This window comes from Poecilia formosa, unplaced genomic scaffold (assembly GCF_000485575.1).
Source record: "Poecilia formosa unplaced genomic scaffold, Poecilia_formosa-5.1.2 Scaffold321, whole genome shotgun sequence".
Lineage (NCBI taxonomy): Eukaryota > Metazoa > Chordata > Actinopteri > Cyprinodontiformes > Poeciliidae > Poecilia > Poecilia formosa.
The window spans coordinates 1-13,753 of NW_006800260.1; the positions used below are offsets into that span (position 1 = coordinate 1).

The 13,753-nt window shown below is 41.4% G+C and overlaps 2 protein-coding genes across 2 annotated transcripts; both read right to left on the minus strand.

The window, feature by feature from the left end:
- Window positions 1-3,034: 3,034 nt before the first annotated feature.
- Window positions 3,035-9,255, minus strand: LOC103152676 (MAX gene-associated protein-like). Its single transcript, XM_016661283.1, has 6 exons — window positions 8,954-9,255; window positions 5,566-6,749; window positions 3,736-4,201; window positions 3,542-3,629; window positions 3,279-3,413; window positions 3,035-3,195 (listed from the first exon to the last, which is right to left on the minus strand). Exons 2-6 carry the CDS (start codon window positions 6,711-6,713, stop codon window positions 3,035-3,037), a joined length of 1,998 nt encoding a protein of 665 aa, XP_016516769.1. The 5' UTR covers window positions 6,714-6,749; window positions 8,954-9,255.
- A 2,754-nt stretch (window positions 9,256-12,009) lies between these two features.
- LOC103152654 (uncharacterized) lies at window positions 12,010-13,753 on the minus strand. Its single transcript, XM_007573209.2, has one exon. The coding sequence runs from the start codon at window positions 13,682-13,684 to the stop codon at window positions 12,755-12,757; it is 930 nt and encodes a 309-aa protein (XP_007573271.1). The 5' UTR covers window positions 13,685-13,753; the 3' UTR covers window positions 12,010-12,754.

The following is a 13,753-nucleotide window of genomic DNA, read 5'->3' on the forward strand; positions in this document are numbered from 1 at the left end:
CAGCGTTAGCAGTAGTCTGAAACACAGCTATATTAAAAAAAGAATAAAAACTGGAGATTTTTTTGGGGGGGGGCTGGGGGGTCCCCCCTCCAAAAGGTACTAAAATCTGACATTTGTGGTTAGAATTTTGTGGTTTAAACAACATATGGGTTTAACTCATCAAGACCAAATGCCACTCCCCATTTTTTATGAGTTTAAGTGTCGGACAGTTTGCTTGGTTTGTGCTCCTGACTGTTGAAGTGAGAGTGAACACTGTGGTCAGACCCAAAAAGTCACTTGGGACCTTCAGGTAGAAGATTGTAGCAGGTTATCAGCCTGGGAAAAGAGTAAGAGAGAACTCAAAAGAGCTGGAAAATGGTAAATAACTAAGAGACATTTAGCAGTACTGCCAACATGACCCAGTTAGGCTGTACGATGAAGTTCACCATAGAGGAAAAGGCACAATGCTGAAAAAAAGTCTCAAACACCAAAATATCATCAGCAAGTCTTTGCATCTGATGCAATAATGTTGGAATCTTTGCCAGAAGACAAGGGCTTCTGGGAAAAAAATAAAATAAAAATAAACAAACTCTGGAAAAAAAAAAAAAAAAAGACAGCATCACACCGACTGTGAAGCATGGCAGTGGAAGTGTCATGGTTTGGGGATGCTTTGCTGCAGCAGGACCAGGTCAGCTCAGGACCCACCATGAACTCTCCTGTCCATGTTTGAGCATTCGTAGCATAAACAAAATCTGACGCACAGGTGGACCAAAACACGCCAGTAAATCTACAAACGACTGGCTTAAGAGCTGCAGCGCTTCACTTTACATGAATAAAATGAGACGTTTAATGTGAGGAAGACTTTTCAGTAGAAGAAAAGCAGGGTTTAGCTTTAAGTCAAAGCTAAACACTCATCTGTTTAGAGTCCCTTTGATTTCCACTAGCTGGAACATTGGCTGACATATTTTATTTACGTTTGCTTGATGGTGGCATTTTAGAAAATATAATGTCTATTGCTCGTTTCATAATTGGTTACCGTATTATGTTTTTATGATGTCGAGCACTTTGAACTACCCATTAGCTAAAACGTGCCACACAAATAAACTTGACTTAAACTGGCGATTATTTTTACAGCATTTACATACCGAGGTACAAATTAAAACCACCCCAACCACCCAGGAACGGACATCATTAGACGATCAAGGGTTTGGAAGTAGCCGACATGCTGCTGCTGCTGTTGCAGGTGTGTGTTGGTGTGTGTGTGTGTGTGTGGAGGTACTGCTCCTTTGAGACAGATCTTGCAGGCTTTAATTATTACAGATCTACGGATTATTACAAATTTCCTCTGAGATGGGAGAAGTTGTAGTTCAGTTTGAGAGTAAATGAAACAGTCCATCTTATTTCTGTCTTTACATCGCAGCACGTAGCCCCGACCCGAGCCCCATTTCCTCCCTTCTCTCTACAAAGGCGTGAAAACACAGAAGTCTGTGTCAGCAGAATGCATTTAAAATTTCTTGCTGTTACACTTTTCCGTAAGATTTGGAATGACTACCCAAGCTGTAGCTCTGCGACTGAAAAACAAATCTTTTCTTTTTCACCTTCAACTGGATCTCTCGTCTCTCTCACACGCACACACACCCAGAGCATCAGTGCAGCTAATTTGAAATCAATTCTAGGTACGTATTTCCAGAGAGCCACTAGAATCACAATGAAACAATATTAATTCAATAGCTGTCTTATTTTATAGTTTTAGCTGAATACTGGCCCCTTCTTTTTGGGCCGACATGTGTGTCCACAGACGGTAGCAAACCCCCGCAGCGTCAGATGTAATCTACCTACAACTGCCAGGCTGTGGAAACCAATTCGAAAAAGCACAAAACTGACAGTGAGAGTGAAAATAAAAGCTTTCAGGAAAAAGGTATGTTTATGTTATCTGTGTCTCCTGCAAGAACTAGAGAGGACACACAGCTTATAGAGAGATTTTTGTCTGTAACATCTGTGCAGTTTTCGGTGAGGCATAAATTTATCCGCCAAGTGTTCTCAGCGTTTCATTTTCATTCTTTACAGTTTCTTTTTATGCCCGTGTTGTGCAGAGATTATCAGCCCAGTTTCTGCACTGGACGCACAAAGCAGATTGCATCGAGTACCAGCGAATAAAGGCTGCACTTGAGATCAAAAAAGGAAAAAAAAATATACATATAGATTTATACGTTTGTGCTTTCTTGACCATAATTCACTGATTTTGAGTGTTGCATGACACAGCACCGGATAGCTGAACTTGATGGCGTTCTGGTAGCTTAGCTACATCGTTATCGCTACAGAAAACAAAAAAGTAAAGAAACCTAGGACAAAACTAGTTCACATCATCTGCAATCTTGTTATTTTCAATCCCTTCCAAATTATTTTTCACATGGACCTCATCAGCTTCTAGTGGACAAAGTTTATTTCAGGTAATCACTGTGATAAAAACAGCACTGGTCTTTTGAGAATCTGACATTTGCTTTGGCTGTAATTTACATGATATCCAAATATAGGCTGACATTTAAGGTCAGTTTCTTCTTTAAGGAGCCACAAATTTAAAAGGGCAAACTGTTATTCACCCACACATTTCAGGTTACATCCTGTGTGGACAAAAAATCTGCTACCTTCAGTAAAGTAACTATAATTCCTATTTGTGAATCCATGGTCAAATCTCCATTCATAAATCCATTCAGCCTTGAGCACGGCTATCCGTCATAGTCAGTCTACTACCAACACCTGCCAAAGCTGTCGAGTTTTGTTTTATGGATTAAATAAAGACAGATGAAGTTCTCCTTCTTATCTGAAAAACTCTAAGATTCAGGGTAAGGAAGGAAAATGTTCCACTTTCGGAGACAATTTAAGGAGTCCATAGAATATAGAGACAAAACTTAAAAATTTCAAACTGTAGTCAAGTTGTTATAATGTTAGCACATCTGGAAATAATGTAGGTTTTCTTTCACTTTAAGCAGCGACTGGACATTCTTATAGACATTCTTACATTTCAAATGACTCTAATCAAATTTGGAGCTTTAGCTTAAATAAAAATAAACCAGAATCTGTCTAACTTACCAGCAGGCGATGAAGTTGGTGTGCTGGTTTGGCGTGTCAGAGTTGAAGGAGGCGGTGGCAGACAAACACCCAGATACTTCAAGTCGACAGCCTTGGTTGGGTCTAAGGAACTCAATTTCAAGCCCACTGGATGCAGATTAAGAGATTCAACCGGTGAATAAATTCACATGGACTTACTTTAGCTTGTTTAGGCATTTAGATGAACTCACCCTCTTGCAGCACTGGATGGATGACCTGTCTGTGTCTGAGAGCACTCAGGTCATCCAGGAGGAGAGACTCCAACCGAGCCGTTTTCTCCCCTTGCGTCTCTGGATTCTCCTCCACAGAAACGCCACACAAGTCTCCTACATCAACAATAAAATCATAGATCATACAGCTGAAACGTAAAAAAACAAAAAGTGCATTTACACAAGCAAGTCATACCTTTCTTGCATAGGTAAAAAAAAAAAAAAAAGCTTGCTCAATTCCTTACCCGTCTCCATCGGCTCTGCTGTGGAAACGGCGGCTTCTGATGATGAGGCGTTTGATAGCTTGTCTTTGACGTGAACCTCAAGAGCTTCCTGTCAAATAAAACAATTAAGCCTTCAGGAGAATAATCTTAACCCAACAAGCTAATATCTCCTCACTGTCTACTCTTTCTAAACACGCGCCTATTAGCAGTTTTACCTTCGATGTGAACGACACAAACAGCAGGCCTTCTATTTCGTCCAGTTCTGGCTGCATGGCCAGAGTCAATGACGGGCTGTGGGCCGGTTTGGCAGCCGCAGCCGCCCTTCTCCAAGTCCTTGCATAGTACATCGTCCAACGACTCCTGATCTTCCTCCTTCTCCTCTTGCGAAACCCAATCGATCGTACTGGGGTTCCCGTTGAGGAGCTGGACTTATTGGGTCTTGCTTTGGGCGGCCTCCTCAAGCCTGAGTTTGCCTTCAGAAGAACAATGGCCGTGTCGTCTTTCTTGGGTTCAACAGCAGACTGGTTCTGGAGGAGAACGATCTCACCCAGGGCATGTTTGCCCCGGATGCAGGGCACATATGCATCACCATCGCCAACTGGTTGGGACATTATAGGCTTCAGCACCAGTCTGGTCTCTTGTGCATTTGCAGATGAAGAGGAAGGATCCTGACTCTTTGCGCTACACAAATAAAGAGATGGTTATGAACACCATGCAAATAAAACGGTACGTAAAATGACCCGAGCCATGCGTTCAAAGGGTTGGCTGCAGGTTGACGACACCTGCAAAGTATGATGGGGAAACTATTGATGAACGCTGACTACGTCCACATACAATTACATGTTATGAAGCTGTTTGAACGGGTTTAGAAAATGTCACTGCCACCTTTTCTTGATTTGTTATTTTTCATTAGTTGTACCCACTGCAAATCATCGAGCACTTTCAACATTAAACTCCCAATTAAAAGATTACCATTAAGTCTAAAACTGCCAAGGTTTTTGGTACATATGTGATGAAATATTTTAAGTCTTTAATAGCATGCGACATGCAGGTGTCCCTAGTTTTGTCAGTACATTCCAGACTGTAGTTATAATGGATTAAAATCTGCTATGGTTATCTAATCTTTCAGTTAACTAAGCAGGTGGAATAACCATCACAACACTTTCTACTGCACAGCAATTAGTTTCAGCATCAGATTGTTGTTAGTGGAAGCTATTGCTTGTTCCTCAGAGCAAGAATAAGCTGCCGTATTTTAAGGTACAACTTGTACGATTACTACCTAATAACACAGCCATCCAACACCATTTCAATATATTGTAGCGATGCACTGATCAGGCCAGTTTTTTAACATTTGAAATCCAAAGACTACCACAAAGTTAAAAGCAAAAGATGTCCTGCAGGTTCTCTGATAGAAGCTGCGATTTTGAATCCAACTATAGAAAAATCAAACGTAAAATGAAATAAAGGCAGGACTGTCCCCATTTAGGAATCAAATTGCATTATTTGATTTGTACTACACTCAAAAGTGCATGAAAATAAGTTTACAAAATTAAACAATAGTGGGTGAAACTCTCTTCAGTCAAACTTGGTTTTACAAAAACATCATCATAACTACATTTCCCCCCCATTCAGTGGATTACATATGTCCAAAACTGACACTTTTTCTTCTGAAACATTTTATTAAACATGGGGTTAGGCCTACCCCTAACTTCTTCTTCTCATTATTAATGGATTGTGAACAACTCCAGAGGTGTATTGTGTCACTTTAACATGTAATTATGTTTGTGTCCTCAGAATAAACCATAAGCAAAACAGATAATGAAGATATACACAAGTCATACCAAATTAAAAATAAACACACAAAATTACACACACACACAAAAATAATATGTAATCGACTCCTATTCCTTGAGTTGAATTATAATTGTCACTTCTCTTTCACTTACACAAACATGTAGACTGTTTTTCTTCTAAACATTTTCAGTAGTCTAAAATGTTTAATTTAATAACAAAGAGAAATAACAGGAGGAGCCGTGCCAACTCACCTCAGATCCATCACCTCCTCCTGTTGCTCAGCGGGTTCAGCAGGTTTCAGGAGCTTCGTTCGGGTCTCTGGACTCACAGCAGGTGGATGGATTCTCTGAAGGCGGGAGTTGTTCCCGTCCTCCCTGAAGCCCTTGGCAAAAGGGTTATGGTTGATCTTCAGCTGCGTGATCCGAAAGTTCTGGTAAGTTGTCACCGCCATGAATTCCGTTTGCGGGAACGTGAAGGTGATGCTCTCGGGTCCCATGACGACGGGTTTGTCGACTGTCGGCGTCGCCCCGTCCAGAACCGGAATGATGTGAAGCCTAGGAATGTAGCGATGCATGGAGTGCAGGATCATGTGACCCTCTTGATCTTGGAAGCAATTTGTCAGCTTGAGCTTATAGAACGACACCAAGCAGCTCATCCAGTCTGAGCCCAGGCAGGGCGAGTAGTGGTGGGGAAAGGCTCGGATCAGGCCCTGAGACTGGTGCTCCGTCGGCCCGTTGGCCTCCCATCTGGACGTGTTCCACCGATACCTGAACGGGCTTGACGGAACGATGGACAGGACGAGGCTGTACATCCGATTAGGGTCCAGACCGGCCAGGCGATAGCGGCAGTAGGGGAACATGCGGCGACCCTGCTTAGTGAGAATCATCTCGGTTCCACACTGGCAGAACTGCTTCCATATGGTGTTGTTCTCCAACGTGACAGAAACACCCTTGAAGGTGAGCACAGCGGGGAAATCTTCTTCTTGGTCTTGGCAGCCGAACACGGAAGGCGGCAACGTGGGAACCCATGGTGGAGGATCAGAAATGGAAAGCAGGCTTGCTCCTGGGCTTTTTACGGGGTCTGTTGCAGACAGTATCTGTGAGGTAGCAGGGGTTTGGTCGAAAGTCTGTTCAAGTATTGGAGGGGGTGTAACAGCAGGCTTAGCTTCAGCAGGTGAAGAAAGAGTCGAACTACATTCATTGCTTGCCACGGAGATGGCTTTGCCCTCCGTTGTGGCGTCAGTGGCGAAATTGGGCTTTTCAGTGGTTAAACAGGAGGGAGGAGAAGTAGGAACGGGAGCAGGGGGGTCTGCGAGCGGAACATCGGGCAAGTTGCCCTCCTCTTCCTCCAATTCATGGTTGACCTCCATGGCTGCGAGTTCAGAGTCTGAGGCAGGCATCACCAACAGCTTTGATCATCACACTGCATCTGGCTCCTGGAAAAAAAAAAACAAAAAAAAAAACAAGGATAATAAAATCACTGGAATATTATGGCTTTGTTCAGAGGTTATCCATACGCGACAGGAAACACACTTCTTGATAGTTTTCACAATTTGTCAGGTGACAACAACAAATTTCAATGTGTTTTATTATGATTTTAGTTAATAGAACAGCAGGAAAAGATGGTTTTCAAAGTTTTTACGAAAAAGAGAAACCAGTAAAGTGTGGCGTACATTTATCTTCGGTTCCTGATTATATGGGATCGTACCATTATGTGGAAACAGAGACAGACGTGACAGTCAGGTAGAGAATCTGTCTGTCTGTCACCTCAGTCAATAGACAGTGATGAAGAGAGTGTGTCGCAAAAACTCCAAATATGGCCGACACCTGTAAACGAAGCAGCATCTGGCTGCGGTTTAAAAACTGGGAATAGCAAAGAAGAAGCCAAAGTATGGTTACGGAGTTTCAATACATTTGTTTCAGTGTTAAATAGAAATTTAAATTTTGAATAAAATATTACACTAAAGTCACAATGCTTGTTTTCACAACAGCACAAATACATAAAATTAGGCAGGGATAAGGCTTCTAATAAAAAAAAAAATCTAAATGCAGAAGGACATATTGACAAACTAAACATTCACATTTCCCAAGTTAACCTGAAATATGATATGATAATAAATTAGGGGTCGAACTTAGGGGTTGTGCTTTTTATGTTTTACAAATGAGACCATATACAAATGAGTCCAAAATAGATGAGAAATGCATCACCCTGAACACACCATCTTCACTGTCAAACATGGCGACAGTAGCATCATGCTGTGGGAATGCTTACTTCAGCAGGAAAGGAGGTTTTATTTTTCAACAAGGTTATCGATCCTAAACATTCATCCTGAGCATCAATGGAGTTGCTAGCATGGCCAACCCCAAATCCAAAATAACATTCAAAATTTGTGCTAAGCCATGGAGACTAATATCCCAAGATGCTCTCCATCTAATCTGACTGGCATTGAAGAACAGTTTAGTTTCTCAGAGTACAAAGCCTTTAGAGAGAAACCGTTTTAAGACTGGCTGCTACAATTGCAGCAAAAGCTGGTTCGACAAAGCATTGACATGCATTGCATACGTTTGTGGCAAAATGCAGAAAAGCTCAATTGCAACAAAGAATGTGCAAGGCACTGAAACTAGCTCAAGAAACCTTAAGCAACCCTACCATGATAAGCCAATGTTAACTACAAGGTGGGTAGTTGGTGGACGACAAAGCAGGAAGTAGATAGGGCTGACATCCCAACAGTGCAGACATTACACCCGAAAACTAAGCACAAAACTGGAGATGCTGTGTTCCCACAAGAAAAAATATTCAAACTGCAAGTTTTAAAACTCATTCATATCAGCAAAGCCATTACAAGAGACTAGTTCACACCATCGGAAAATACTGTACGGCGACAAAGTTAAAACTATGGGTTCCTCTGGGACCAGCCAGTGTTAACTAGTTCTACCATTTGATTTGTGAAATCTGTATTTGTAAAACAGCTAACATATAGGAAATGAACTTAACCTAGTTCTGATGCTAGGCTTAGTCCATTTGGCCACGAGTTTCACGCGACGGCGACATTTTCATTTACAATATTTACATTAAAATCCATCAACCGGATGTGAAATAAATACTTTAAGTGTCCAATGACAACTTATTTTTTACATTCCGAAAATTTCAGACTTTAAAATAGACAACAAAAAGTATTTTATTTGGCCAACCAATCGGCTGGTTGATGGCACCCTGCTAAGTCCGTAGCTAAAACGCGGGCCTGTTTTTATTCCCTAAAAAAAATAAAATAAATAAATAAATAAATAAAATAAAATCACCTTCGTGAACGGCAGGCATCAAGCAGAAAAGTGACCTGCTCTTGTTGTTATCCTGCCCCCAACACTGGTGTAATCACACCAGCAGGCAAATGCTCCACAATAAAGGTGTTAATAAAGGCAAAGACATGATTACACAGGTTACTACCATCTTGGTTACGACATTTACTCACGAATTATATTGGGGTTAGTATTTTTCCGTTAAAAAAAAGAAGAAGTCGGGCTTTTAATATCAGTAGTTAAACAACAGCGCTTTCTTTCTCACACGCTGCTGCGGGGAGGAAGGCCGCCCGCTCCGCCGCTCACAGAGTTGGAAAAGTTGCACGTTTCGTCAAAACCTCACCTCCCAGCGCAGCACCGATACCTCGTGTCAAACAAGCACCGTGCAACAATGACGTCTGCGGCGAAACCCCAACTGTTGCGTGTCGCCTTGGCCGCCAAGACGAGCCTCGGTAAATTCCTCGAACATAAACACAAACTGGCAAATGGAGGCCGAAAGCCACGCCGCTGTGCTCGCATCGACCGACCCGTGCACGCCACTGTGAGCCAAACGCGCATGCACGGTGTGTATCACCCCCTCCAATGGCGCGTGATTCCCGACCCGCCAGAGCGAGGAAAGCGGGAGTCCAGCGCCATCCACGAGCTCATTATGGTTGTTCTTACTATTTCCCCTTTTCTCTCACCTCGCGCTCCCCGGTCGGCGAGCCGGTACGTACAACTCTGTGCAAGTTGCGTTGATTGCTTCCCGGGTTTTACTGTAAAAAGGCGTGACACTTCGCCTCTCTTCCTGTGGGTTTCCTTTACTTCTTCAACCTTTTCGATCTCATCTCCATTCTCACCCTCTGTGAGTCACATACACACACACACACACACACACAATCCTCACTGCCCCACTCACTCACTCACACACACACACACACACACATCCGTGCTCCGGGGCTATGACGTCGCACTTTCAGCAAAGCAGTAGAGCTCCAGTAGCCAATGGGCAATCTTCTCCCGTTGGACAACTCCGCCGGTCCCTTCATTGTAGCGTGGTGTAAATACCTCTAAAAACAAGACAAACGTATTTTATAAAGTAATTCTAAGGCGCAAACCTTCACATGCTATCTTAAATAATTAACTGCCACAAAGAGTCAGCGTTTGGCACCATAATTAAATTTAAAATATTAAGCCTAAACAAGATGCCGTCAAAGCTGATTGGCCTAGGGGGTTTATTAAGATGGCGGCGCGCGGATACAGCAAAAATAAATAATAATTTTAAAAAAAATCATTAACCTAATTTATTTATTGGGAAAATATCAAATTCTCTTTCTGCTTGGTTAATTTTAAAGAAGAATAAAATATATTATAAAACCCCGTCAGTCACCTAGAGTAACACCGAATTATCTTTGCATGTCTTAATTTTGACATATTTTATGCTAACACACTCCATAAAAATAATGCCACTATTAAACACTGTTCTTTGCGTCAGAGGCGTCAAATTACGCAATTTTACTGTTATGCAATATCCATAAATACAATAAAACACACAAAAAATAAACTTCCTTCTAGTAGTGTTGACTTGAAGATTTCCTCAAGTCAGCTATAGTTTAGCAAACAACAGGCTGTGTAGAGCTTACATGAGCTCAACCATCTTTAGTTTTCCGTGTGGAAGTGTTTGTTACCTTCCTGATAGATGTATTTAGTTATAGAAGGTATTTGGGCTTTGACCAATGATCTTTCTAAGATGAGTTCTGTTTCTGTGCCATCTTATCAAACAGGAAGTCACATAAATATTCTCCAAAAGTTGAAGGTGTTCTATTAAGACAATGTTTAGAAAAGGAAAAGGCTACCAATAAATGTAACCATCAAAGAGCACAGAAAATAATTTAGAATTCATCCAAACGCTTAGTAGAGTAGTATTAAAACTGAGTGTAAATAAATTCATTTTTTAAATTAATATCAGCTCTACAGCTGCTGCCTTGTTTAATGAAACTAAATACAGTATTGTTGATTGTTCTTGTTTTTCTAAAACTTCATCAGGCATCAGTCATGTATTTTACTTGTAACCCCCAATAACATGTTTTAGCTATCAGGTAGGTACACACACTGACCCAGCCAGTGTGTGTTTGTGGGCCCCATTTTGTTTTTGCTCAGTCTAGTTGTACTAAAGGGGCTTGGGATTACAATGGAGGACGACAACACATGTTGTCTAAATGCAACTTATACCAGCAAAACAAGTTGGGTGCCTTACGTAAGATACAGCTGGGTCTCAAACGGTTATTTAAAAAAAATAATTTAATGGTTTTACACATATAGTGCTTATATGGATACAATTTTTTCCTAAAGTTATGGTTCAACCCTGTTAACACGAGGTTACCACACAACACACAAGGGTTAGAAATAACTTTATCTCTTAATCTAAAATAATGCAACTCTGGTTGCTTCGTGCAGACTTTTTCCAGGTACAAAATGGTGCCGTCTAATGAAAGTGTTTCATAATGAACGTGCTCATTTGTAGAACCATGGGCATGGCACTTATTACCTTTAACAATCAATGACTTAAGGTCATTTTTTATATATATTACTAATAACTTACTCCGCTAAATATTACCTATAAGATCACTTTGTTCTATTTTGGTTTAATCTGAGATGCTACTCATAGAAAAAGCCTTTATATATAAGAATCGTGTGTTTTTTTCAAAGTTTATTTTCTCCAAGGTTTTTTTTTTCAAGGATAATTGAAATTAAAGGGGGGATATTGTGTATTTTCCAGACACATTGTTAAATTTTATAACACAATCAAATAACTGTCATCTTCAGTTATTATAAAAATGCTGTATATCAAGCATAGCTTAACAGAAATTTGACTTCGCAATTTAACGCCTTGAAATTGGGCCTCTGTGTCTTTAAGAATCTCCTGTTCTTTCAGACACTCATCACAACAACAATGCTTCTCATTGTGTCATTTGTTCGGAGCGTTGGACTGAAAAGTAGTTCGTATGATGAGCTCAGCAGACGCGCAGTTCCACTAAGTGTTTGCTATTGGTGCTGCTAGTCTGAAGGAGTTAAGTGGGGAAGCTGCATCTCTAAGGTGGAGCTTTGGGTTGTAAGATTAAGTGTTCAGGCACCACCAAATGGTTGTCCCTGGAAATGCAACACTCCAGGATGTTTTTGATGAGGGAATAACATTATATAAAATTCAAGACGTCTGTCTATTTTGCATAATAGACAGATGTCTATTATGTTAGTTAAAGACAGAAAAATGTAATGCAAGTTACTGATATCACAAAGCACCCATGTTTATATACACAAAGCTTTGTGATTCTGGGAGTAAAGGTGCTGAACAGGCTTACAAAGATTTAGTTCAATGCATGTATATCCAGTCACCAAATTCAAACAAAAGTTGCATTTTTAGTCATTGGTACATGTTTAATATACAGTGGATTACACAACAGTACAGAATAAACATTGATAATGTCTTCATATCTGGGTTTAGGTGTGACTTGCATTAGCAAAGTTTCGACCAGGTTAACTGGGCCGCTGGGACATTTATGTGGAGCAAATTTCACCAAAATGAGTCTAATCTCTGATGCTTTCAGGGAACCGTTAGATGAAAACATTATAGCTATTTGCACTGAAGAGTCAGTAATGTGCAGAAACATCCAAGCTGTCTCCAGCTGTTTGATGTTGGGTCTTTGTATGTAAGGATTTGCTTCTCTCCATTTACGCTAAGGTCACAATGTTCTGTTCACAGCACTGAAAGCCTCTGCACCGTATTGAGCGCTGCATTAAAAGAGCAGGCACTGTTTGAGTTAGCATCTTCCAGCAAGAGGCAGACACAGTTCATTTAAGGTAAACTGCACCGCATCCACCTGCTGGGCTGTTTGGAAAGGCTGCTCAGTTTAGACTAAATTTAATACACTACATAGGGGCCGGAATCTTTCTAGCAAATCAGAGAAAATATTTTCCTTAAGCAGCGGCATAATTCGGCAGTAAATGTAAATCTATCTCATTATCCACTTATTGGATTAATGGTTCAAAGTTGAAGGTTAAAGCTTTTACTGAGCTGCTGCAAATACTAATTTGCTCACTACCATTTCATAATAATAATAAAAAAGAAGAGCTCAGCAACGATTAAGCACTTCAGAGCGAACCTTATTTAACGCTTAAGCAAATGTTTGCAGTTCTCAAGAGAAAACAAGTGCCCCCCTATGCCATACACATATGGACTAATAGACATGTAGGAAGTTGAGATAAAGAACTCAATTTCAATCCAAATAGGACAGTCACTTGGGCTAAAAGTCCACTGAAGGATTAGGTAGAGAGTCCAGTCTACCTGAAACAATCCCATGGCTGCCACCACGGCCACCGTGCTTCGAAAGAGACTGTGACTCTTCCCATGGTGGTGATTGGGGGATATGATATCATTGGCCAGTGTCACTGTATTTGTTCGGCCCAGGAGCACCACAATGGTCAAGCAGCTGGTGACCGTGACGATGATCAAGGGCAGCAGGTGGCACAGCAGCATGATGAGGTATTTGTACACACGGTTGAAGATAGGACAGTAATTCTCACCACACTGAAAGAAATCGGTAGGGCAGCCTCCTCTGTTTTCCGTCACGTTTTCCACGGATCCTTGAAAGGTAACGGCAAACATCGGGAGACTGAGGAGGGTGGAGAGCGTCACGCAAACTCCACTCAACATCCACGCAGATGCAATGCTGTCCAGGCAAATCGGGAGGCTGCCCCTGTGGTCGACGTCTCTCAGCTTCTGGTAGCGGAAGATGCAGATGATGACGGTGAAGAGGATGCTGGCTATTTCACCAAAGGTAGTCATGAACTTTAGCAAGTGACACCACCAGGCACCAGTAGTGGTGGAAACAGTGTCAAGTATGATAACATCATAGACGTTTAAGATGACAATTTCCTCTAGGTTGACTGAAGCGAGTCCCAGCAGAAAAAGCTCAAAGGATTTAATGTTGGACACTCTGGTCTGGAAGATGGAAAGGATGAGGAAGATGTTACCTACAAGTCCTACGCATGAAACAAACATTCTCAGGCCCTGGAGGTCAACAGAAAGGTCAGACATTGCTCAAAGTGTGCCGGATCCAACAAAATCTCTCTTTTTCTTCTGTGCTCTTCTCAAAGAAACAAGGCG